This window comes from Centroberyx gerrardi, chromosome 24 (genome assembly GCF_048128805.1).
Source record: "Centroberyx gerrardi isolate f3 chromosome 24, fCenGer3.hap1.cur.20231027, whole genome shotgun sequence".
NCBI classification, from domain to species: domain Eukaryota; kingdom Metazoa; phylum Chordata; class Actinopteri; order Beryciformes; family Berycidae; genus Centroberyx; species Centroberyx gerrardi.
Genome location: NC_136020.1, coordinates 8,622,244 through 8,647,110, shown reverse-complemented (window position 1 = coordinate 8,647,110; position 24,867 = coordinate 8,622,244). Strand labels below are relative to the sequence as shown.

Here is a 24,867-nt window from a genome sequence, read left to right as displayed (position 1 = left end):
ATCTTTGCCTTTAGGGAAATGCAATCCTTTCTCCCTTCCATAGAGAGTCCCTCACCTCCAGCTCTTTGTAGCCAGTCTATGAATACTGCAACCCTAACTCCATGTATGTCCATTGACTGTGCACCATTTATAATAGCCTGCACCCCAACTCCATTCTCTCCTATAGCTGCTCAACTTCTGATATCCTTCCACTTTGTAATGATTCCCTCTGGACATTCCTTGTCAAAATTAGACATACTCACACCTCACTGCAAAACAACGTGTTGTTGGCCACTGTGCCACAATCCTGGAGGGTCACATCACGCACCCGAGAATGAGACTCACTCTCTCTCTCTGTCTCATCACCATAGAGATAATGAGTGTGGAGAAAGGTATTGTTTTACCTCCGAGGGCTCCCAGTGCAGCTGACTGGGTTGCAGGTATTTTCAGCTGTTGCCCCTGCTGGCGTGTAGACAGAAGGGCTCATACAGGCTCCAGCATGAGCCAAACTGCCGGCAGCTTCATTCTCCTAATATAGACCTCTATTGCTTTAATAAAGATGAGCCTACATGAATGATTCTGTGCTTGCCCTTGCTGTGATTCTTTACTTGACTATGGCATTGCATCAGCAGTGCACTGAAGAAAGTCTTTGAGCAGGTCACTGACAACCCCTTGTTTCTAAGAACTCTGGTTAGGCAAAGGCCTTAACAAGGAACTGATAAGAGACTGAAGGTGGCTGGATGTAGAAGGGTGCTGCAGTTGGGTGACAATTAGCCGTCGACAGGCTTCCCCCCTGCTGCTTACTCATGGATTGATTTATGGGGTGTTATTCTGTAACACACAGCGACAGTGTCCGAAGACAGGGCCCGGGGAGAGTGATGGAACTCAGTGATAGTAAATATTGTGAGTTGAGGACATGGGCTTCTCTACAACTGAAACCCAAGACTTTGAGTGAGGGCAGCCGCAGCGGGGAGCGGCCGACGGTACTGGAAGGCTTCTGGGCCCGGGGTCAGAGGTTTGTTGGCTAGGTGGTTGACCTTTGAGTGCTTCATCCAGGACGGACAGTGGAAGAGAGATGTCTGTTTTGGTGTGTGGCACAAGGGGGTGGGGATAGGGGGAGTGGGGGGCTGACGGAGGGTTGGGGTTGGAGAGAGATGGGGGAACAAGGGATAGGGATTAAAAGTGTGCTCATTCTGAACTATTCCAGGGACAAGAATCCCAGTCCCAAGAGATCCATGGGCGACTCAGCCAGTCCGTCATCTCTCGTCTGACTTTTTAAAGGGTGTCTAAAACAACAAGGGCCACCTCCTCTTCAGCTGTTCAGACTCATTTAAAGAACAATACTTTTCTACGCTCATTTATCTGCTCTTCTGGACACAGGCAGCTATTTATGGATGGTGTTTGTAGCAGACTGGAATCTGCTGCCTCCCTTTACCCACAGCTTTGTCTCCGAGGGGGATCATGGATGTTTATGACAGTGGATGAACACTCTGTGGGGGCATCTGCACTATACTAATAAAAACCATCTACGAAGGTGTTTAATGATAGAGGTTGAGCTGTACAAAACCCCTTTGGTACTGAACTCACATCACCTCAGTGCCTAAGCTTCCTCTGGCTATCACAAACTCCTGGTTGACATCAAGACAATACACTTTATTGGCCGCTAATAGCACAGCAGTACAGCCCAACAATAGACTGGACTAAAATCTGAACAGTGAGGAATGGCTGGGGTTTTAGAGCTTGCAGTTGGCCGTTTGAAGCTGCCAAAGGTAGATAGAACTGCTTGTCATCTCCCTGAATTTATTAATGCCATCAAAATAACTTCCATGAAAGCAATCTTGGAAATCCCTCCCATTCCATCATGTAATCCCCCTTGTCCGGAGGCAGGGAAGAGTCCACCCAGATAATCAAGCTCAATGCTGTGTTCAGAGGGAGGAGTGTGTGTTAGTGTGTATGTGCATGCCATGCCTGATGGGTGAGGAATTGCTACAGACAGATCAATGGTCCACTGGAGGATAAAGGGTTTATTAAAAATCTTGTATCGGCTCCCATCAGGAAGGTGTCCAAGTGCCGAACAAAATGTTCCATTTCCTCTACATGGGCATGTCTGGGTCTTCAGCAAGCCCCCAAAGAGCTGAACTAATGGAGGGGGGGGGGGGGGGGGGGGGTGTAATACCATATCGTAATGACAGACAAGAGCGGATTAAAAGGGAATGTTGATGGACATGATGCTACAGATGACTGACGTTACATTGAGGAGAAAAGATCCAAAGTGAGGGCGGGGCAGGGGATGGGTTTAGATACTGTGTGTGGTTGAATATGGACTTGAATTATGGGGGGTGGGTCTGAGGGGTCCCGTTTGGCTCCAGCTGCCAAAATAACAAACTGGCCATTCTTGCTAGACTTCCATCAGTCGCCAGGAAGACACCCCAACCGGGACATGCTGTATTATTCATCCTCATAAGGCACGACCCTTGCACAGTTCATCCAAATTGCATCATCCTTCAGGGGTCTTTGCTTGTGTCCAGCTCAGCCCGGCACCAAGCAGCAGCGCTCATCAACATTCCTCCAGTGCGCTTCATCATCATGTCTTTCTCCAGTGGGCTCATCCAGAAGAATCCAGCATGCCAGCCGCGGCAACAATAGTATCTGTTCATAAACCTCAAATCTTCTCTTGCCCTCAGCATGGTAGAAACATGCATGCATCAGTAATACAAAACCATTGTCAAAGTCACTTTCAGAATTCCTATGAACAAGCTGGCTGACTTATTATATTGTGAAAGAGCTCCCTTGAACATGTAACAACTGACTCTGCTCTCCTCAATCTCATCAATCAAAAACAAACAGCCAAATGAAAACACAGTGCAGTATTTGTAAATATTACAATATTACAATGCAGTGAGCCATTCATAGAAAAGAAAAGAAAATTCCTATTCCTGTTTATTAAACTTCAGCATCATTTGCCATCAAATTATCTAAAACATGCTGTGCAGCATTCTTCAAGCACAACAAGTTTCCTTTGGGTCCCTTATCAATTCTGTAAAAGCTTTACTTTGGCTTACACTGTGACTGTTACATGCTGTGATGGTATTGCTAGAGGCAGCATGCTAGTCCCATCCTCAGTGAGGACAACACTGGTGCTCCTACCTTTCTTTGTGGGCTCTGGCATCTTGAGCCGGGTCCCAAGAAAAGCGTCAAGGAATCAAAAGGTGCAGGTAGGTAGCTTCAGAGCAGTGTGACTGTATGGGAGGCCAGGTAAGGCGTGGGAGCCCTCAGTCCAGGAGGGAGAGAGATGGAGATGGGACACTAGCAGAAAAAAACCTCTAGGACCCTCAGACCAGAGTGATGGGAGATGAGGAGGGCACAGTGATACAGTATGGAAATCTCAGTGGGGGAGGAGAGGAGGAACAGTGACAGATCCAGGAGGGACAGGCTTTCAGGCCTTATATAGCGAGGTGGCATGCCCCTCCTCTCTGTAGTGGTCCGTGCAGCTCTGTCCTACACCTAGCATCATTGTCCCGCTGGCTTTTTGGGTGAGCTTCCTCTCATAGGGTGCTAATATGGTGCTGGGTGGGAAGCATTAGCAAGGAAACATGAGGTTCAGGCTCCCATGCTGTGCTGGCACTTCCACACAGAAGGGTGTGCTTGCTAAAGTTTGGAGTCAAATTAATTCTTTCTATTTGCTAAAGTTGGGAAATATGCAGTAGGTGTAGTTTACTTATTAGACTCAGATCTGTATTAGTTTCTTTATTGGGCCAACACTTCATATTTAAATATGATACATTTTGCAGATCCCAAGAAATCAAATTACATAGCATGCCAAAATCAATGTGGCTGTATTACTTTGTCTAGACTAGATTTTTTTTGTCTTAGACAAGATTTGTCATCATGTGTTGAAGATCTGCCCCTCAGTATTGAGGTAAGGGCGTCAGTGGGGCATCAGGGTAGAATAGCCTTCACTATGCACTACAAAATTAGGTGAGGTGGGAGGAGACTAATCAGTTTGGCAAATCAGGAAGTGGGACATAAAAGGGAGAGGGTCGTAATGGCTGTGAGTCTGTAAGGCTGATGTAAGAGTCTCTGAAGATCCAGTTATATTCTCACATGATATACAACATATTCAGAGAGTTTATGGGTTTATTATAAAAAAAAGTTTGAGATGACAAGCATTGACTTAATGCCAAATGTCAGATATCAGTTTAATCCAGGGGGAATGCTGTCTGAGAACAGTAGGCTTTCCAGCCTGGCCAGCAAATACTGGGGAGATGCCTGGGCAATGGATGTATACCTATACTTAGAAAGTTGTCATAAACCTTGACATTTGACTTATCTGACATGGAAAGCTTGATAGAGAATTATATCATTGATGTGGCTGCTTTGGTCCTAATTAACCTTTTTAGCATGTCAAGCACGAGCGATAAATCAGTCGTGGTCTCTGATAAGGTCGGTCAACAAGGCTTAAAGCTGTTGGATTTATAAGCAGCAACCAGCCCAGTGCTTTTTTAACCTACACATTAAGGCTTCTGAGCATGCACAGTCCAAACCGTCTGCAGGGAAACTCACAATATCGTAACCATGATCTCAACATGGGAGTGGACTTAAAAACATGTGCCAACCCAACAATACAGCCAGGGCAAGGCACAGCTCTATTTGTGGGTCACAAGAGCCGTGGATGCTGTATGTGTACAAGAATGCAGGCTATACCCTTCTGCCAGAAAAAGACCTTTGCCATCCACAATCATAGCAGAATAGGTGCAGAAACCTTTGAATTGAGTCACTGTGATTGACCTATACGCACATTGTCTTCATATGATGTGGAAGCCTTTAATTAAGAACATGCTCTCGACTTAGGTGACTGTTTTCATAATTCAGTTTGAAGTATGTGGCCTTTCTTGGTAACAGACACCCATAGCTCAGTTGGCCCATTTATAACTCAGAGTGGGCTCCAGCAGTAAATGCTAGGCTTAGGGAAGTATCATGTGGGTCTGCTACAAAGAGCACACAAAACCATTTGGAATTGCCTGGGCCGGGCGAGAGTTCATAGCACAGAGGCGATTTAGCCGTGAGGTCACACCAGACAGGAGAGAGACACTGGGGGCGCTGAGACGGACGACACTGACACCTTCTGGTTCCAAAGGGCTATCAGAAACTATTACTGTCTTGCACAAAATGAGGAACACACACACATGCCTGCACACACCCACACGCACACTTATCAACAGGTCAAGAGGCACATTAGGCAGCTGCGTAATTCTTTTGCCTGAGGGGAAGATGGAGTTTTTGCAGTGGATCATGTGACAGCAGAAATTCTCCGATGGCTTCCTTTCCCCTTTTGAAACAGGGCAGGAAAGCACATCAAAAAGCACTTCAAATGACAACATGACTGCTTCCCAAAACCAAACCTATTGATTACATTTTAACTAAATAAATCTGTAAAGAGGGCATTTAAGTTTCTCCTCGTCATCACCAGGTAGCTGCACAACAGTAAGCTTTATCCTCAGTTACTTTTTCACCTGTTACACCTTTATTTCTTACCTTTTCCCTGAATAAAGGCTAGACTGTTACACACCCGCCTCACACACAAGCATTTTCAGGGACTTAGAGTTAGGTTAAATATTAAGTAGGCTACAACTAGTGTCAACTCATTCAACAAAAAGATAAAACCTTGACATCACTTGACATGAAGTGACAAAACAGACTCAGACTCGAGTCTGATGAACCATTAATAGTCCAAACTAAATTCATCAACTGTAATGACAGGACTTTAAGCTGCTTTGTAAAATATTTTCTTTATTATTTACACCACAAAATGAGTCATAAGCAGTATAAGCTACTCACTGACAAGAATGCTGTTTTTTTTGTCCATGCATAAAAAATAGTGTAGCATTTAGGCCTACTTAACACCTACAGCTCATTGTGTCACGCGAGAAAGTATGAGCTACACAAAATCTGGTTTACATCACAAATGTCCTTGATGACACTTCTGCAGCGACGTCAGCGTGTCTCGGCTGAACTGGTAGGTGAGCTTCTTCTTGACTTTGAAAATCTCTCCGGACCGGGCGTAGTTCCTGAGGGCCCGGGACATTTTCTGGTAGGTCATTGGCCTCTTGTTGCCTTTCCTCTGCCCCCACAGCGCTGCTACCTGGTCCTTGTTCCTGGAGGAAAAGCGGAAAACCCCAGTGGCTGCTGGGACCCAGGACACACAGTGGGCCATGCCTGGGTCCTGCAACACCTCAAACAGAAAGTGAAACAGCCGCACCTTTCTACCTGCAATGTAGGGCAAAGAGCAAGAACAAGTGGTTGTGTTTCTGTTAGTGGTTTCATGATGATACTTTTAACAGCGGCTGTCACTGCAGATTCAGGTGAGGGATGTGAAAGAGGATCTAGCTGAAGCGGTTGAGTATGGTCAGGAATATCAGAGGCAGCTGTGGCACAACTCTAACAGTAAGTGGCTATGGAAAGAGAAAGACTTAATCATTTCCTCAAACGATTCCCAGAAAAATCTCTTCTGTGATGGCCACGCAGTGCAGAGGATAGAGCTGTAAACACTGCGGTTATCTGATAGATATGTAAAATCAGCTATTGAGCTAAGTCATGCACAGCTCCATTGTCTTTTACGGTAAAGGGAAGGTCTCTTATTTGCTCTCATGGTAGTGTTCCCCCCAGGCTAGCAGCAGGACCAATAACAGTATCTAGTGACCGAAAAAAGGAGAACTCACCACTCCCCGCCGCTGTGGCATGGCGTTTGGATGTTTGCCTTGCTGGTAAGTTTGGCAGTGACCCATGCCCAGACAATGTGGCTGTGTTTTGGCTGAGTGTTGGTGTGGCATCATGTGTCAGTACTGGTTGAGGGACAGGTTTGATGCCCTTAATGAGATGATGGAGGAAAATTATTAACAGTAGAATACCAGATTGCCAAATATTGAATAGCCTGTACCAGCAAGCTTACACACATACTTTTCTACACACAGCACAAAAACGTCTCAAATGGAATAGAGGACTGAAAACAGCATTATGATACTCACAGGTGGCACATAGCAGGTCCAGCGCTGCTCACAAGATGTTTCATCTGCAGGCACACTTCTTGTCCAGTACACTTCATCTGCTTGAAAAGCAAAAAAAGGTGGTAATATTCAGATTTAACAGGATGTAATTGTATCATAATTTACTTTACTTTACTAACCTTTCCCCCTAGCTTCCCCTCCAGTGTTTTGTCTGTAGTACTCCTCTAGGAAGTCCAAGATCACCTCCAAATCGGTTTGGTTTTCCTGGAAAGAATTCTGATAAAGATAGAGAACTCATCACTGAGTGGAAACAACATTGAATGAGATCATTCTACATTTTTCTGATCAAACCAGTATGTCATCCTTGTGCTAAGTCTCCTCTTTACCATCACTGCTGGTGTTGATTCTAATGTAATATAATCCAGACGAGAAGTATTTCACAAAACTGCGTCTGAGACAGAATGCAGTGAGACTGGGAGACACCCAGACTCTTATTATACCCCCCCATGAGTCTTGACACCAGACGTTTTCTACCCGGGACTCACAGGAACAATGACCACCATCCCACAAAACACAAAACCCACCACCACCACCAGTCAACTCATCAACAAAGCCTCCCAGCGCTGACCACATCCTCCCCACTGAACAAGATAAGACTGGGCCTGGAGGCTGCGGCACACAACGCTCTCTTTTCAGGAAAAACACACTTGCTGCCATATTTTTTCACTCTAATAACGGGATATGTCTTAATTTCATATTTTGTTTTGTTGTGATATTTGTGCCAAAACTTTGTTTCCAACACAGTCTCTTTATGTTCTTGTTCAGCGTATGATAATGCCAGTGTTTCCTTTTGTTTTTTGACAAACCAAAAGGAGAATCAGGATGAGACTAGATAGATAGATAGATAGATAGATAGATAGATAGATAGATAGATAGATAGATAGATAGATTTATTGCTCATGCAGGGATACTCAACACTCCAACAGATTATGAAAAAAGAACATTTATTGATATACAGCAAGTAAAGTACACAAATAGTATTTCTATATTAATACTTAGTAAGTTATATTTGTCCCTTCAGGATATCATTAACAATACTTACATGTAATTACACAGAATGCTTATCACTGGTTGCTTGAGCAATACAAAACTTTGTGTACACTGAATACTTACATCTTCAAAAGAACCTATTATATAAAAAAAATATTATAAAAACTAAACATTATAACCCCACCATGAGCCACACTGCCTCATGGATCCAAGACAGGATGTGTATAAATCAGCTTAAGTGTTACAGGTTGTGACATTGATCAAGTCCCATTAGAACATTAATGCTCATACTATTTCATGTAAAGTGTCTTTGAGTATCTTTGAAAAGCGCTATACAAATAAAATGTATTATTATTGTTATTATTATATACATGCAGAGACTGAATGTGGGCCAGGAAGGTTTGGCAGAAGACATTTTCAAGTGTTTGAAAACATTTGCAGATTTTCAGAGTTCTCAGGGTTTTCTCCCCTCAGTGACAAAACTGTCCTTAAGCTCACACCAGGGTTGGAGTCAATTATGAACTCATCAAATCCAATTCAACTGAGGAATTGGAATTGGAATTTGAAAAAACCTACAGGAAACATAATTGGATTGAATTTAATTCAATTAAATTCTATGTGGGGTTTGTTTTTTTTGTTTGTTTTTTTCTTAGCACATATCTGAGATTACATGTAGTGTTATATATTATCAACACTGAATATCATAAAATGTTAAAGGAACCTTTCAGGTGGCATTTGATTTGATTTGATGACATATCATCATAATACATTATGATTGAATGTGTTTCATTTGTTTAACTGTCTTTTATTTGATTCATAATGTTGGGTTTATAATGTTTAGTAGCCTAAGTCAATTCAATCTCTCTTAGAAGTGGAATTTAATGGAATTCAATTCTGTTTCCTGTCATTCCAATTCACTTCCAATTCTGTTTCCTTAGAGCTGGGTGACATTCCAATTCCAATTCCTGGAATTGGAATTGGAATTTACCATACATTTTCAATTGAATTCATGAGTGTCCTTAACCCTGGCTCACACCTTGGTGCAGCTGTGTGAGGTGAAGCTGGTGGCCAGGTCGTAGTCTTCCTGCGGAGGGTAATGATGTCCGTACCAGCTGTGCCAGTCCGGCGCCACAGAGCCGCAGTAGCTCTGTTCGGCCGGGTTCTGCTGCTGGGCGCGGGTCTCGTCCTGCGCCGGGTGGCAGGGCAGGTGCATGGGGACCGGGGTGGCGCCGAGCCTCTGGAGGATCACCGGGTTGAACTGGTAGGTGAGCTTGCGGCGCACCTTGATGATCTCGCCGGTGCGGCTGTAGTTGCGCAGGGCCCGGGCCATCTTCTGGTAGGTCATGGTCTTGCGGTTGCCCTTGCGTTGGCCCCAGCACTCGGCCAGCTTCTCCTTGTTCTTGGAGATGAAGTGGAAGGTGCCGCTGCTGCTGTCCGTCCACTGGATGGAGTCGCCCATGTTGGGGTCGTTCAGAGCTTCATACAGGTATTCATACAGTCGGAGCTTCTTGCGACCTGGGCAGATTCATTTGTTCTTGTTTTAGTATTGATAGAAAAAACTCAGAACTTCTGTTTTTGCATGTACAGTGTGTATGTTCATGGCCTAAACCTGATTACCTTTGCTATTCCTCTGTGGAGGTAAGATGGAGTAGAACTGAGGAGACTCCGCCATCATAGAGTGACCCAAGGAGACATCGGGTATAACCGGAGGCCAGGACTGCTGCTGAGAGAGAGACATTTATAAGTCAGGGAAGCCACATATCTCTCCACCGGTCTCTCTCTCTCTCTCTCTCTCTCTCTTTTTCTCTTTCTCTCTCTCTCTCTCACACACACACACACATGCACACACACACACACACGCAGGGGTTTTCTGTCTGTGTGCCACTTACAGCCGTGTCATTCCAGTCATATATGGGACCTGGTACATCAGAAGGGTGTGTAACAAGGCAGCAGGAGATCTGACACAGAGAGGGCTGCTGGGGACCCAGAGTCTCATAGTACGTATACTCTGAATACAAAAAATGAAAAACATAAATAAAAGGCGGTGAATTCAAACATTAACACACACATCAAAGGCCTTGTTATCTGAATAAAATTAACAAAAAAATCACTAAAGTGAAAACTAAAATTTCACTAAAGTGATGCAATTAAATGTAATTTCTCATGGTGAGGTGAAAAAGGATGGAAATAAATTACGCTGATTATCTGAGTACGGTGTTTGAGACGTACCTGGGTCATTATATAAATTGTTTGAATGCTGTTGAATCACATCAATTGCATCCTGGAAGTGCTGGTTGATGTCGTTGTCCATGGAACTCTAGGATTGGTAGATACAGTAAAAGATACAATAAAAGAAACCCTGTTTTCTTCCATAAAAAACTATAACACAATGCAGCTTACAGATTACATTTTCCTTTTAACGTATAAAAATAATATGAGACTAAAAAGTTGCATCTTCATGACTCACCATCTTGTATGCTTGAGTGTTGCCCTCAGCTGAGGCCATTGCTGTCTTAGTGGGTGAATGCCGCTACACCAGTGCAGGTGTACAGTATTTGGACAGGTATATATATGTTGGAGACATCCAATACCTGTTCACCGCTTGGCCAGATGAATAGGTAAAGAGGCTGGTCGATTTAAATGTGTTAACGTCACAATGTAGCCGTATACTTCTCTTTTTTTGGAAGAACAGATCAGATAGACATCTGACCATGACACATTGTGGAGATAGCAATCTATGAACAAAAACCTCTTTTATTGCCCACTCAACCTAGGCATATCATTAAGTGCCCTGAAGATTTGCATAGGTGGGGAGATATTTATCTAACATACACATCTGTAATTGGTGGGGTTTATTAACACAGTTTGCAATAAATTGAAACCTGAGCCTATAGATTTGGGGGAAATTTTCTTCTTTGGTCTTTTGTTTTCAGTGTGTGGAACATTTGCATGGATAGTTCTTGTGATATAACTCAGCGGCTGCTCTCTGTGAAGCTGCGCAGTTGGAGGATCACTATTTCAATATCCTCTATGAAGAGTAAACAACAATGGGTTACCATTTACTTCAGAATAGCTCATAAGTGAATTAATCACTTGTCACTGGTAATGGAAATATAAAAATGTTGAGTGTTTATGCACGACACTTTAATTTCTAATAGTTAAATTAACTATCTCACAATTTCTAATAGTTTTAGCATTGAACTTTTGCTCTTGAGGAATTACCTTCTTATATTATAGTGTTTTATATATTTACTGTCTAAAATCTAATATCCAAAAAAGTGATTCTATTGATATCTATTGATATCTATTATATTACTTCATTCTATGACTTAAAATGACCTAATTAAGGAAGAGTTTGCATGACATTTGTTGGCTATTGTAGCCAATAAAGACTGTTGACATCCTCAACACAATATGTTTTCATATTCAATCAGCACTGTTCTAGGAACCTGTCACAAGGAAATAATACAATACAATACAAACCACAACAACAACAACAACAACAACAACAAAGCTTTCTACCTTCTCGCCTTGCCTCTTATTTATTCAGGCTGGTGGCATTGACCGTTCCATTCCTTATTACTGGTTGCCTGGAGTCTTGGCAATTTAAGAGTAGAAGTTTATTCTACTGTTGCACTCCTTATTGCTCTAGATAAGAGCATCAAGTAAATGCCTGCAGTTCTTTCAATTCTTTTCAGTTACAGAATGTCATCAAATGATCATGTCAGTGAAAAGCAACAGTATACTGCAGGCCATAGGTGCAGAACCTATGGGCAAACTATGGAAGTGAAGCTGAATTTGAATAAAAGTAGTGAAATAGACTATTTGTATCCCCCACTGACCAGCATGCCATAAACACAGGTTAAGATAAATGTGCTTGTAAAGGTTAATGGTTAATAATGTAGTGACCACTGTGCAGCTCTGCCCGTGCCTCGCACAAGCAGCCAACTCCCTCTTCAAATAAACACTGGCTTTTTGAGAAGTTCATTTATCGCAGGTTTACAGTTTTAAATATCAACTGACTTGCTCCTGAAGTTCCCCTTTCAGCCCGGTTAAGTGTGAGTGTGGCGGCGGTCATGCCTGAACGCCGAGCTGGAAAGATTACGGAGACAAATAAATAATAAAGATGCACAGATCCAAAAGTAACCTGCTCAGGTTACGGATTCATTCAGCTGACTGCAGCTTGGCTGATGGAATGTGAGATGATTGATTCAATTGTTTTATTATTCATACATTTTTCATTATTATTCAATATCACTACATTTCTTTATTATTTTCATCAGTAGCCTATAGAAAAAGACTGTCTGTATTTTTGGTTCAGGGTGTGTGTGGGAGTGGGCTTACAGGGGTGGGGGTACAGGGGTGGTGGTGGGGGGGGTGTTTGTGTGTGTTTCCTGCCTGTGCAGCATGCTGATAAAAACACAGAACCACAAACCTTGTCCTTTCTCCCACTCCGTCTTTCCCTCTTTCCATTCATGGTGAAACTTCTGTCAAATGAACTCCATAAATTAGCGACCACAACCCCCCTGGCTGAAGCTGCAGCCTGACAGCTGTGCGCTGATGTTGGCACCGTGTGGAGTGTGGGATGCAGACTCTAGAGCGGCTCCCTCTCCGCTCAGCCAAAGAGTTGGTCTTTAGGGTCTGTAGGGTCTTAACAAAGATGTTTTCTAATGTTTAGATAGGATTACATGTTTGTAGGGATGGGACGATGCTTACCGTATCTCACGATATGATTCAATACGCAATATGGGGTTCACGATTCAATACAGCTACGATACGATGTGATAAATAAAAGTTCAGTGACAACAAAGTGTGACTGTGCAGAATTCTGTTTATTTCTGAACCACAAGTCTGCCTAACAATGGCACTGGCTTGCTAGAATGTAAACAACAATTTTTAAATGCCATTACAAAGTGCAAATAATATAATTTAGATGGAGAGCTTGTGAAATTGTGATGGTCAAGTCATCTCATTTGTGATTACTACAGCAGAATAAAATTGAGCTAATATCGTGATTAATTTTTCTGCCCCACGATAAGTATTGTCACATTTTTTTATTGTGATATATTGAATTTCAATATACTGTATATATCATCACATCCCTACATGTTTGTAATGATTTTTCATGCTGTATGTATGTGTCAAGTTCTCAAAAATGATAAAATGTATGGCATTATATCATAATTCATAAGTGCTATTTCTTGATAATCAGTTGATCTAAAGAGCTCACTCTGCATGATTGCACTTATTTGCAAGAGGGAAATAATATGGGATGCATTTTCCATTTTCTTCATGGTTGTTGTACTATTTGGCCAGCCCACAATATTCTATTCTATTCTATTCTATTCTATTCTGTTCTATTCTATTCTATGTTCTCGTTATGTATGCCATATATAACATAGTCGGCCTACACACAGGGATTGTGCTGCTAGAATCCTATTGAATTGATGATGCAACTGATAATGTAATAACTGAAAACAGAAAATATAACAACTTGTCAAAATGTGATAAAATGTCCTTCTAAATGAGTTGAAGGTGTAATAAAACCTGTTAATGAAATAAATTGCAAGTAAATGTAACAATATCACATCATTATATTAATCAGCCATTATTACTTCATAAGAGGTGTAACATATTTAACTGATGATTATTACTGTAATGTAATAACCAAGTAAGGAGAATGGAATAACTAAATACTATTATGATAAAATCAGCTAAAAATATGTGACACCTCTGTGATATTATTACAGCTACTAGCAATTTATTACATTAACAGTCATTAACACACATTATTACATGTTTAAGCCATTTAAAGGGACATTTTATTACATTGTGACAAGGTATTATATTATCTGGAAGTTATTACATTATCAGGTGCTTTATTCTTCTGATTAGCTGGAAATTTGTCAGTGAGTCCATGTGCAATGTGTGTTTAGTTGTGGTGATGGTGGGGGGGGGGGGGGGAGGTTATGAGAAACACAGAGAGATAGATGGAGAGATAGAGAGAGAGAAAGAGAGAGAGAGAGAGAGAGAGAGAGAGAGAGAGAGAGAGGTGCATCTGTGTCTGTGAAGGTGCTATATTTTCTGGCAGAGCAGACGTGCTGGATCTTTATCTTTCCAAACAAAGAAGCACTTTCCTTCCCCTTCTCAATTCAATAGCTGCGTGCATGTTGGCACCTATGTGGGAACGGCAGCGTAACCGCAGCACAGTCAACAACTATTTTACTTCTTTATTTACTGGCACTCAATGAAAATCAAGAAGTGTGAAAGCCACTGGCACACATTAGTCTATCAGACCAAATGATGATGTGACCACAGAGTTGTAAAATCATTATCTGTGAGAGCATGTCTTGTCTCAGGCTGAGCGCTGCTTGAGCATCAGAAAACCAAATTGATGCACATAGTTGGTTCTAATAGTTGTAATAATAATTATTCCTAATAATTGTTTGTGTCTCTGCTACTTGTTTTCTTGACATTTAGTATCTTATTTAAAAATGCATTTATTTTTCAAATATATTTTCAAAATGCAGTTTTTGGGGATTATTTTTTGTATGAGTTCTATACAAAACACTCTATTCTATCAAAGTGAAAACAAAATTGTAGACATGTATGTGAAAGCATAGAATTAGAATTACAGAAATATTCAACCTCTTTGCTTTGTTTAGGCTAAATTGCCATATTAGCAAAAACTTGTTCTGAACAATGTTTTCCTTTCAAACTTTTTTTATTGTCTTTCTTGCTAACAAAGCTGCCCTTCACTAGATGTTAATGGGACTTAATGGGGTTTTATGGTGTTGGCTAGTTCTCCATCAGAATAGTAAAGCACAGTATGGAATATATGGTTAATTTATGGATGACATTTAAGTGCAATTATTGAGGTTTAAAAGACAATAATAATATAATAATGTATCTATATAGTAAATACTATAATCAAGTATACATAATCTATCCTATTATGCACAGGTGGTTTAACTTTTATATTAGGTGTAACATTTTCTACTTGATGTAAGTTTGCTAAGTGACTGTAGTGGGGCCTACTGACCAGCAGTGGGCAGGCCAGGGCCATAAACCCCATACATATCACGTACTGTATCTCCCAAACTCAGGTCCCAGTACAAGAAAACACTTGTCTTTCCATACAGTTACAATTCACTGTAGACCACTGAGGAATGAGACACATTTTACAGTTCAAAGCTCTGTGCTGACCTAGTTGTACAGTGAGTGAACCTGTTTGTTTTTCGGTTCACTTGTTTTTCACATTCTCTTTGTCATGTGATACTTTGTTGATACTTGCAGGGAAATTCTCGTTTTGCTTCCCTCCTCCACATGGAGGTCAGAGGTCAGGCTCAGATAAAGAGCAGCAGCCCTACAGCCGTGGCACTCAAGATGGCTGCCACCAATCTTTTGATCATACCACTGTGGAAATGATCATTGGTGGAATACAGTCCATAAGACACAGGAAGCTAAAATGTAAAACAGCAAATGTATCTTTTGGCTGAACATCCCAGTTGCAGGTGTATTGGATGTTTAACATTTCTATGTCTCATGCACTGTCCACTCATTAATAAATGCACTTTTCCTTAGCTTCATTACATTTCTATGGAAGTGTACTATATGAGATTAAGATGATATAGCTAGAAGAGGCATTTGCATCCATTCTTATTCCGTAATGTCATTTTCTGGTGTAATAATGAGAGAGACAATCACACAAAGAAACATCAAACCAAAGTTTAAATTTTCAGGATTCTTTAAAATTGTACCTTTGTTACATTTTTGATTAACTTGTGTGAACATTCTTTTTTACATTTCTGGCTAAGTTCTGCGAGAGATACAGAAAAACAAAGGCCATGAGCTCCGCTGTGAGCTGAGGTAGCACAAAAAGAATCTGAAAAATCAAATTAATGTTCTTAATAATAACTGCAACAGGTATACAAAGAGCATCAGACAGTAAAATCCAGAATTCGGAGAGTGAAGGGAGTGGAATACATCATTTGGAATAGATTAAAAAAAAAAAAAAAAGACCTGGGTTGAAAGGGTGTCTGGGGTTCATGGAGACTAGTTTTCTACTTTCGGCAGTAGGCCACAGCACCATATGCCACTACTCCCACAACGGCTACCAAAGCAGCGCCTCCACACAGCAGCACTGGTAGCTCAGTGGAGCTGGGAGGTTTGGTAGTCTTGGGACCAGTTGGCTCTGGCTCCGGCATCTCTGGTGCTGCCTGAGACGCTGTAACAGCAGGTTCCTCTGCAGCAGCGAGGGGAATCTGTGAGAATTTCAATTGGTCGAGAGTTTGGCTCTCTGCTGAAGGCTCTGCTGCTATTGGTGCCAGGACGGGGGGAGGGCGGAGCTCCTGTGTGAAATAAAGCTCCTCTATCTCGGAGGTCGTGGCTGAAGGGACCGGGGTGGAGGTGGTGGAGGGGGGCTCCAGCTGGACGATAGGCAGAGGCGGCAGGGCCATCGGGGGAACCACCTGCCTGAACTCGGCGGGCCCCCTCTCCGCGCGGGGCTCCTCCGCCGACACCAGGAGCCCCTCAGTTTCTGGGGCGCGGAGGTCCTGCTGCTCCTCCCTGAGCTGCGCCAGCTCCCGCTCCCCGCCCAGCACACTCAGCACGCTGGTCTGCAGCTCCTCGTCCTCTTCCTCCTCCTCCATCCTCCTCCTCCTGTCCTCCTCCCCGGCCTTCTCCGCCTCCTCCAGCATCTCGGCCTCCTCGCGCTCCAGGTGGACCATGTCGGAGTTGGAGGAGTGGTTCTCCTCGCCGGCCAGCACCGCCCCATCGCTGCTGTCCAGGCTCTTGGTGTCCTCGGGGTCCACGTCGCCCATCGTGGACCAGGACTCCGCCAGCAGGCTCTCGCTCTGCCAGGGCCCGGGACTCTCTCCCTGCATCAGAGGCAGAGTGGCGGGGCTGGGGCCGAGGGCGCCGGCCTCCCCTCCGCCTCCATCCTCCCTGCTGGACTCGACTGGGGCCTTTCCCTCCAGAATGAAGCCTGGCTGCTGCACATACACAGAAAATATTAGTGGGGACACAGAGTCACTCCAAGTTTTATATTCAAGCACAGTAAACTGAAGTAATAATACAATACTGTGCAATATTGACACAGCAAGGTGAACGTGCTCAGTGACACAAGCAAAGCCCTGCTTGGAAAAAGTTGCTCACTCTTTGCTCTGTATTGCAGTGGCTGTGACTATCTATAGCCTTGTCCCCACATATCTTACTATCTTTAGGCGCTATATACGTCTCCATCTGTCGCCCGAGAGTGGAAGCTATTTCAGAGATTTCACATGACGTGAAGATCGGACAAGAGTGGGGATTTAAAGGGGAAGTGATATTGCAGTAGATATTCAGAACGTGTGAAACACCAACATGGAGATTTCTGCCATTTCCATTTCTCAACATTCTCGCCAACACCGAAGTATTAACATATAATCTCAACAGTATGAAGTCTCCATTTCTGAACAGATACACATCTGTTTGCATGCATTCGGCCCACACATGCCTGTTTCTTCCAAGGTGACCCGCTTCACCCCTGAGGCCACATCTCAGCTTTGCTTGCAGAAAATATTTGCCACCCTGCCAGCCCCAGAATAGACAGTCTCAACACTCGCTCTCCGCTGGGTAATGTAGTATCATGTTCACAACATGTTGCCTGTGTGCCTGTGAAATGGGGCACCAGGTTTTCTCTGGTTTCAGAATATGTCCCTTAATAAGGGTAAACCCCTTAACAACCTCTCCAGGGCTTATGTATCTGTTACATTTACAGTTAACCTGAGATCAGACAGAGAATCCAAAATCTGACATTTAAGAGGTGCCGCTGATTGTAGTAATGAGTAGTGGCACCAAGAGGCGAAATGCAATACAGATTTGCTGCTAAGCTCCAGGTATTAGCTAATAATCCAAAAATAAACTGTGAGTAAACTGAAGAATATTCTGAATAAACTGTTTACCGAAGAGATCAAACACCAGTGGAATTTGTCACTGAATGAAAAAGACATATCATTAAAAACAGTAGATTATTAAGACATGTCTGCTGCCCATCTACAACAGATGGGGGAAGATTGATCTGTCAGGAGAGATTGTAAAGTGTAAAAAATATAAAGATATCAAGGTATAGATGTTTGACTGAATTGGTCCCTACAAATCCCTATGGCTTTATCTACACTTGGCATTAAAGATGGAAAGCAGGTAGAATAAATATCTAGATTGTGTCTGGATGAGACACCAAGCTGCTTTTAAAAATCATGCAAATACACATAAGAAGTTTGGGATTTGGATTTCCTCAACTTAACTGTTCCATTCCATTTCAATATGGGTTGGAGCATATATTCCAAATTTTAAACACTATTTCTATTGTGTTGCTTCACAGGCGAAAGCAAACACCCTCCCTGCCTGTTATGCAACAGCTTAGTAGTTTTTGTGCAATAAAACCTCTGACTCCAAGCCCAGCAGCTGGACAAAATCAATTTAAAAAAAGCCTTAGCCCTTGAATACAAATCTCCAGAACATAGTGGTGCCTTGATAGAACTAAATAATCTGATCATGAAACCTCAATTTTGTGTTTCAAATCTGTTAAATCCGGGGCTGATTCAGGGCATATTTTGTGTGTTTATTATTTGTATATTTTGTATATTTTCATAGTTTTTTTTACTCAGTGAATCAAGACCTTGAAAAGTCCTGTCATTCCACCACACCCACTCCAGAGGTAGCAGGCTGTGAAACAAACGCCTCCCAGACATCAGTGATTTAATGAGCAACTAGCTGCCATATTGCCTGTCTGGGGCCAAAGCTGCTGTGTTTTAGGCCTGCAGAGGCTCCAACCTGCGAGGAACGTCTGAAACATTAAAGATTACAAGTAAAACACTTTAAACCTGTCACATTCAGAAAGGTGCCTCTGTGCCCCTGCTTAAAAAAAACAAAACAATCAACCTTTTCTACTGTGTGATCCTCCTTCACTCACTGGCCTACTTGAGTAATTGGATTCGCATTGATCCTATCCCAGCGATAACAGACTCATGGTAAAGTAAACGATCAGTGAGATGTAGGCCACTCAGCTGCTCTTTCTATGCTAATATGCGAGGGTGACAGTGCATGCACACAGTGTGACGGTGATATGAGCCAATCAGAATGAACATAAGGTCAGTGTGAATGTCAGACACAGGAAGTATGAGAGAACTGCTTGATTGGACTGCTGCTTTTTTCAAATCAGTCCCCCACACCCCCTTTTCTCTCTTATACAAGGTTAGATTTTGCCCTTCACTACACCTAAGTGACCTATTACTGACCCATCCGCTGACATGTCTATAGATATCACACTCTTAACAAAGCATGGTACGCAAAAGCCACTAAATCAAATCACATTCCTGAGTCACTGTACAATGTCTGCTCTTATTCACACACACACACACACACACACACACACACACACACACACACACATATATCCTTGTTATTCCTGTGGAAGATTTCAAGCTCTTGTGTAAAACTTTCCATAATGTGCAGCAAAAAGACACAAAGCAGTGTTGAGCGTACCTGGGTCTTTTCTGTGCAGGGCTGAGTGAGCGGCTAGACGGGAGACAGATGTTGAAGATCAGGGAGAGACGTGCATTCAGACCCGAACAACAACACAGAGGCAGACATGCATGCTGTAGCTGGCACAGGAGTAACGAGCTGGACAAGCCGGGCACAAGTCTCTCTCTCTCTCTCTCTCTCTCTCTCTCTCTCTCTCTCTCTCTCTCTCTCTCTCTCTCTCCCTCTCTCTCTCTCTCTCTCTCTCTCTCTCAGTCTGTCTATCTCTATCCTACCCTCCCCACTGCCCAAATCCATGACATAACAGTTGGCTGGAGAGCAGTCAGTGGTGACTTTGCTATCTATTCAGACTGAGCAAGACCATGAACAATGTAGTTAAACTCTGTATTATATGGTATTTCTTGCTTTTTAATAGATTAGAATTCATGTTGCTGGCTGCATAAATGGACAATAAAGTTTTTAATCTTGAATCAAACTTTAGACTGTTAACCTGTCTGTTAATGGTCTGTGAAAGGTTAACAGAGATCAGTAGGGAAGTAAACAGCTGGCAGAGGTTAATGTCTGCTGTCCAAAGAGCAGACCAGCCGTCCACAGTGAGTTGTGAGTCTTTGACACAGAGTGGAAAATGTATGTCAAACACAGAGAAGAGCTATTTCTAATGCTGGACTTTCCAAGTTCTAGTTCCCTCTACTGGTAAGATATGTTACAGGACTGGAAACTATGCCAGGGGGTTTTCACATAGTAGGCCTACACATGTACAGCACATACTGTATACTGTTATACTGTACATAAGATATGAAGAGCTTGGATTTCATAATGCACTGCTCTCACAAAAAAAGAACCAGGGAAATACTATAACAAAATTTATGAGGATAGTAGGCCTATACAAATATAAGTCCCAATAGGAATATTATAGTGATGCCATAGAAAATATATATAAAAAAACACATTAAGTACAATAAGGTCACTATAAACTCATTAATGAGTTCACAGACACACTATAAGTTCCTATAGGGATATAATAGGAATATTAAAATGAAAAGACATAGCAAAATACCATAAAGAACGACAAAGTATTAACTCACTATTGAAACTCACTATTAATTATCATAGGCACACTACAAGTCCCTATAGGAACATTATAGGAATATTATATTGATTTTTAGTTTGTAAACTGATTAGTTTAAAGATAACTGAATATCCGTGTGTCGCAATTCATACATTCTTACATTTAAAATATATATATATATATTTTAATTATAATTAAAAGAGGCACTACAAATAATAGGCTATACTAATAACTGACTAATCGAATGAATTGCTGTCATTCATATTGCCCTTTTCTTCTATCATAAACATCAGGATAAACTAAACGGTCCTTGTTCTCACGCCTGATTGGCTGCTGGCCCGGAAGTAAACATCATGTGACTGTGAAAATCAGCTGATCCTCCGTAGACATCTTTACGAGTCACGACTGCGGCGATTAATTCATACCTCCTTCTCTGTGATTTTCGGGTAAATATTGGTCCAAATATCGAGTTGCATGATCGAAATCTCTTGGTTGTGAACGAAACTCGCTTCTCCCTCACTGTGAATTTATTTCTTGCTTTTATTTTCCCGGCAGGCCCGAGCGGATCTTTGACAGCTGCAACCATGGCGCTCAGCGATGCCGATGTACAGAAGCAGGTACGCCAGTTTTTAGCCTTTTTAACCTTCGAAATGTCACCGTCCACATGTTTACCGTCTATTACTGTAGATGTGCGTCGCAGTACATCGCTGGTTGTCTGATTGTAAGAATGGAAAATGTTCCTAGTCGCTGAGTAATGAATATGTTCAAGGTGTGTGTCGAGGAGGATGACATTGAGAGAGCTGCTGTAGGTTAGTATTGGAATAAACAGAAACATAGAGTACAATACACTCTCTAGGTTATGTAGGATTGGGTTATGTTTGTGGAAATTACAATTATAGCAAGATAAGCTGCCATTTTGCAGCCATGCAAGTTCTGACTGAGATGATGAGGGCCATATTTCCACTTGGTCACATGATGAACACATGCCAGGCCTGATGAGGAACTTCCAATGATCCACTGTCTGGTCACTCAGTGAATATGAAACCTCAGCAAATACTGGAAATAGGCTGCTCTACACCTAAGAAAAACTAATGTATACCTACAGTAAACAACCACACATAGGTTACAAGTCTTAAGTGTAGTGGGTTTATTGTAAGGATATTGTCTTAAGCAAAATGGGCAGGAACATTCCTCACCGTAGTGACAGAACCAGGCAGGAGATGCTTCATTTGCAGCATGGTGAGCAAACATTCCCAGCTTTCAGTCTGGGAGAACTGATGAGTTGCAGTCGGTTGTAGGCTAGAACATACTTTACAGTATATAACACTTTGAGATGAACTTTTGCATATATAAAATTACAGAAAATATCAACATATCAATACAAACATATCTAATGTTTGTAAAGCCACTCCAGCCTTGTTTCTCATCCATGTTTCTCGTTCCTGTGTATAGATCAAGCACATGATGGCCTTCATTGAGCAGGAGGCCAATGAGAAGGCAGAAGAAATTGATGCCAAGGTATAGCACCGTACGCACACACACACACACACACACACACACAAACATATGCACACATAATTAACCATATAGTATTGTGTAATGTTTTTAAACAGCAGAACACAGTGCCAAAATGCATCGACCCTCCAAGTTTCATCAAAATTGGACAAGCAGCGTTTGGGATATTATGTTTGAGTTAAAAAAAATTGACCTGAATTATAGCGCCCCCAGTTGGCCAATCAATGTCATTTGTAAGGATAGCTGGATTTGTGTAGCAAGTTCTGTGTTAATCAAACTTAGAAATTGACATTTAGTTACAGCACCCCTATCAGACCAAACGGTGTCATTTTTTAAATGGCAAAACACATTGTCAAGATGTGTCATCCCTCCAAGTTTCATCAAAATGGGACCAGTGGGTTTCTGAAATACTGTGTTTGAGTTAAAAATTTTGACCTTTAATTATAGCGCCCCCATTTGCCCAGTCGGTGTAATTTTGTAAACACTGGTGGTTATGGTCTTGGATAGACGATGTCACATGCCTAAAGATTTCCACTGCCTGAGCGAGTTGTGTCTCCCCCTGCAGGCAGAAGAGGAGTTCAACATTGAGAAGGGCCGCCTGGTTCAGACTCAGAGGCTGAAGATAATGGAGTACTATGAGAAGAAAGAGAAGCAGATTGAACAGCAGAAAAAAATGTGAGTTAGTCATGCCTGGACATCACAGGACATATCCTGTCTTCCCTCTCTCCGGTCTTTTTGAACTGAGGAATAACTGTACGCATGACACACAGTCTCCATAATTGTATTTAGCCGCATCAATCAACAATGTCCCGATTGTTATCTGTCTGCACTGTCCACAGTTTCCTCACCAAGGCAAAACTCTCCTGCTCACATAGTCAAACAGATCCTATCTATCTGTGTGCTATTTGTCTTCCCTATCCTATCTATCTGTGTGCTATTTGTCTCCCCTATAGTCAAATGTCAAACCTGATGAACCAGGCTCGACTGAAGGTACTGAAGGCGCGGGATGACATGATCTCGGTAAGCCCCTTCAGTCGGACTGTGATCTCTTATTTACACAGAGAAGTGTACAAGGCCCTCTTGTGTAAATGATCCCGACCATGTGTCAATTTGTACGTGTAGGACATGTTGAATGAGGCCCGTCAGCAGCTCGCTAACGTCGCAAAGGACCCGGCCAGGTACCCAGCTCTGATGGACGGCCTGATTCTACAGGTCAGCAGCTCTACCTCAGTGTCCATCTGTAGATATGAGATCGGCGGCCGTGTTGAGTGGAAGATGGAAGTGTGATAACCTTTTCTTTATGCTTTCCATCAGGGATTCTATCAGCTGCTGGAGCCCAAAGTGACCATCCGCTGCCGTAAACAGGACCTGCAGATATTACAGGTGAGTAACAGCGTTTCCATTAGCGTGTTAGAGTCAGTGCCTCAATTCAAATTGCATTACAACTGTTCTTTTCTCTCAGGCGTCCATCCAGAAGAACATTCCCATATATAAGGCGGCTGTGAAGAACAATCTGGAGGTCCGCATCGATCAGGACAACTTCCTCTCCCCAGACATGTACGTATCATCGCATTTGAAAGACAAATAGAGCTTCACAAAGTCATAACTACTCCTGATGATTGACTGAAGTGTCTTCTGTAGTGGATCTGACTTGTTTTGTGTTTACTTTTTGTCTGTCTTCAGCTCTGGAGGCATTGAGATCTATAATGGTGATGGGAAGATCAAGGTGTCCAACACCCTGGAGAGCAGACTGGACCTCATGGCTCAGCAGGTAGGAAACGGGGACAGGTCATATTATTATTATTATTATCATTATTATTATTATTATTATTATTATTAGGTCTATTATTATCTATATTATAATCTAGACTCCTGCTGACTTTTACATCACATTAACCGTGAGTCTCTCTGTTCCCAGATGATGCCTGAAATCCGAGTGGCTCTCTTCGGTGCCAACCCGAACCGCAAGTTTTTGGACTGAGTTGCTCCGCTGTCTTAGAGAAGAGTTCTTCCTTGTATTTTTTATTTTGTCATATAAAAGATTTCATTCCTGTGTCTGTGAAAAGAATTTCCGATGCAATTCCAGCTCAAAAGAGACACGTTGTTGTTGTGTGATGTATTGCTGTATTTTTCTGTGCATTAAGGGACAGGATGAGGATAGACACTGCAACTCAATATTACAGATATGCATTGTAGGTACTTGTGCACATTACAATGACCGGTTTACTCTGCTGCTCCCTTCAGAGGGTCTCAGTTTACACTGCTTAGTCAGGGACGACGTGATTGGCTCAATGTTTAACACTCCAGGATCTGATTGGATCAGTCCTCATGACAAATACAGCAGCTATCTCACAGTTTCCCATTAACTTCTACCCCACATGATAAGTTGCATGGAGCATTGTCTTGCTAATAGGTATCTGCTCCAACCAATCACAGAGAAATGAAGTATTTAACAAAAAAAAAACTGAAGACCATATATGACCTTACTAAGTTAATTTATTGATGTTACATCTACTGTACGTTATACTTATGTCTTGAATTAGAAGAGTGGGTGATGTCATTCCAAAGGATGCACTGTATGTATATGAGGATTCCAAATTAAATTATCTGTATGTGTGCTTGTGGGGTTTTTTTTTGGTTTTGTTCTTTTCTTTGATTGTGTCTCCATCTGAAAATGTTATATTGTGGAAATGTTTAACATAATAAAGTATAAATCATTAGTATCAC

General features: G+C 42.2%; 4 protein-coding genes across 4 annotated transcripts in view; 1 reads left to right on the top strand and 3 right to left on the bottom strand.

Annotated features, from left to right (window-relative positions):
* mybpc1 (myosin binding protein C1) overlaps positions 1-3,241 on the bottom strand; it is a 28,944-nt gene extending 25,703 nt beyond the window's left edge. Inside the window, exon 1 of the mRNA XM_071905757.2 lies at positions 3,127-3,241. Coding sequence (XP_071761858.1) covers positions 3,127-3,148 — 22 coding nt within the window. The 5' untranslated portion in view covers positions 3,149-3,241. The remainder of the gene's footprint in view (positions 1-3,126) is intronic.
* A 2,635-nt stretch (positions 3,242-5,876) lies between these two features.
* spi2 (Spi-2 proto-oncogene) lies at positions 5,877-7,112 on the bottom strand (the record flags this gene model as incomplete). Its single annotated transcript, XM_078282238.1, has 3 exons — positions 5,877-6,246; positions 6,699-6,846; positions 7,005-7,112. Coding segments are annotated over 3 exons (564 nt in total), but the record flags the coding sequence as incomplete, so codon positions are not given.
* Positions 7,113-8,657: 1,545 nt separating this feature from the next.
* On the bottom strand, positions 8,658-10,559 carry spic (Spi-C transcription factor (Spi-1/PU.1 related)). The gene is made up of 5 exons (XM_071905712.2): positions 10,501-10,559; positions 10,263-10,350; positions 9,923-10,041; positions 9,651-9,753; positions 8,658-9,548 (listed from the first exon to the last, which is right to left on the bottom strand). Exons 1-5 carry the CDS (start codon positions 10,537-10,539, stop codon positions 9,064-9,066), a joined length of 834 nt encoding a protein of 277 aa, XP_071761813.1. The 5' UTR covers positions 10,540-10,559; the 3' UTR covers positions 8,658-9,063.
* A 10,409-nt stretch (positions 10,560-20,968) lies between these two features.
* atp6v1e1b (ATPase H+ transporting V1 subunit E1b) lies at positions 20,969-24,866 on the top strand. The gene is made up of 10 exons (XM_071905635.2): positions 20,969-21,071; positions 21,181-21,242; positions 22,078-22,143; positions 22,706-22,815; positions 23,094-23,160; positions 23,263-23,352; positions 23,455-23,523; positions 23,603-23,697; positions 23,824-23,911; positions 24,059-24,866. The coding sequence occupies exons 2-10, from the start codon at positions 21,210-21,212 to the stop codon at positions 24,119-24,121; spliced, it is 681 nt and encodes a 226-aa protein (XP_071761736.1). The 5' UTR covers positions 20,969-21,071; positions 21,181-21,209; the 3' UTR covers positions 24,122-24,866.
* The last annotated feature ends 1 nt before the right edge of the window (position 24,867 follows it).

Coding starts and splice junctions, on each gene's coding strand:
- spic (XM_071905712.2), bottom strand. CDS start 10,539: ATGGCCTCAGCTGAGGGCAACACTCAAGCATACAAGATG. Junction 9,754..9,922: donor ATGACTGGAATGACACGGCT/GTAAGTGGCACA, acceptor CTCTCTCAGCAG/CAGTCCTGGCCTCCGGTTAT. Junction 9,549..9,650: donor TCCACAGAGGAATAGCAAAG/GTAATCAGGTTT, acceptor GAATCTGCCCAG/GTCGCAAGAAGCTCCGACTG.
- atp6v1e1b (XM_071905635.2), top strand. CDS start 21,210: ATGGCGCTCAGCGATGCCGATGTACAGAAGCAG. Junction 21,243..22,077: donor ATGCCGATGTACAGAAGCAG/GTACGCCAGTTT, acceptor TCCTGTGTATAG/ATCAAGCACATGATGGCCTT. Junction 22,144..22,705: donor CAGAAGAAATTGATGCCAAG/GTATAGCACCGT, acceptor CTCCCCCTGCAG/GCAGAAGAGGAGTTCAACAT.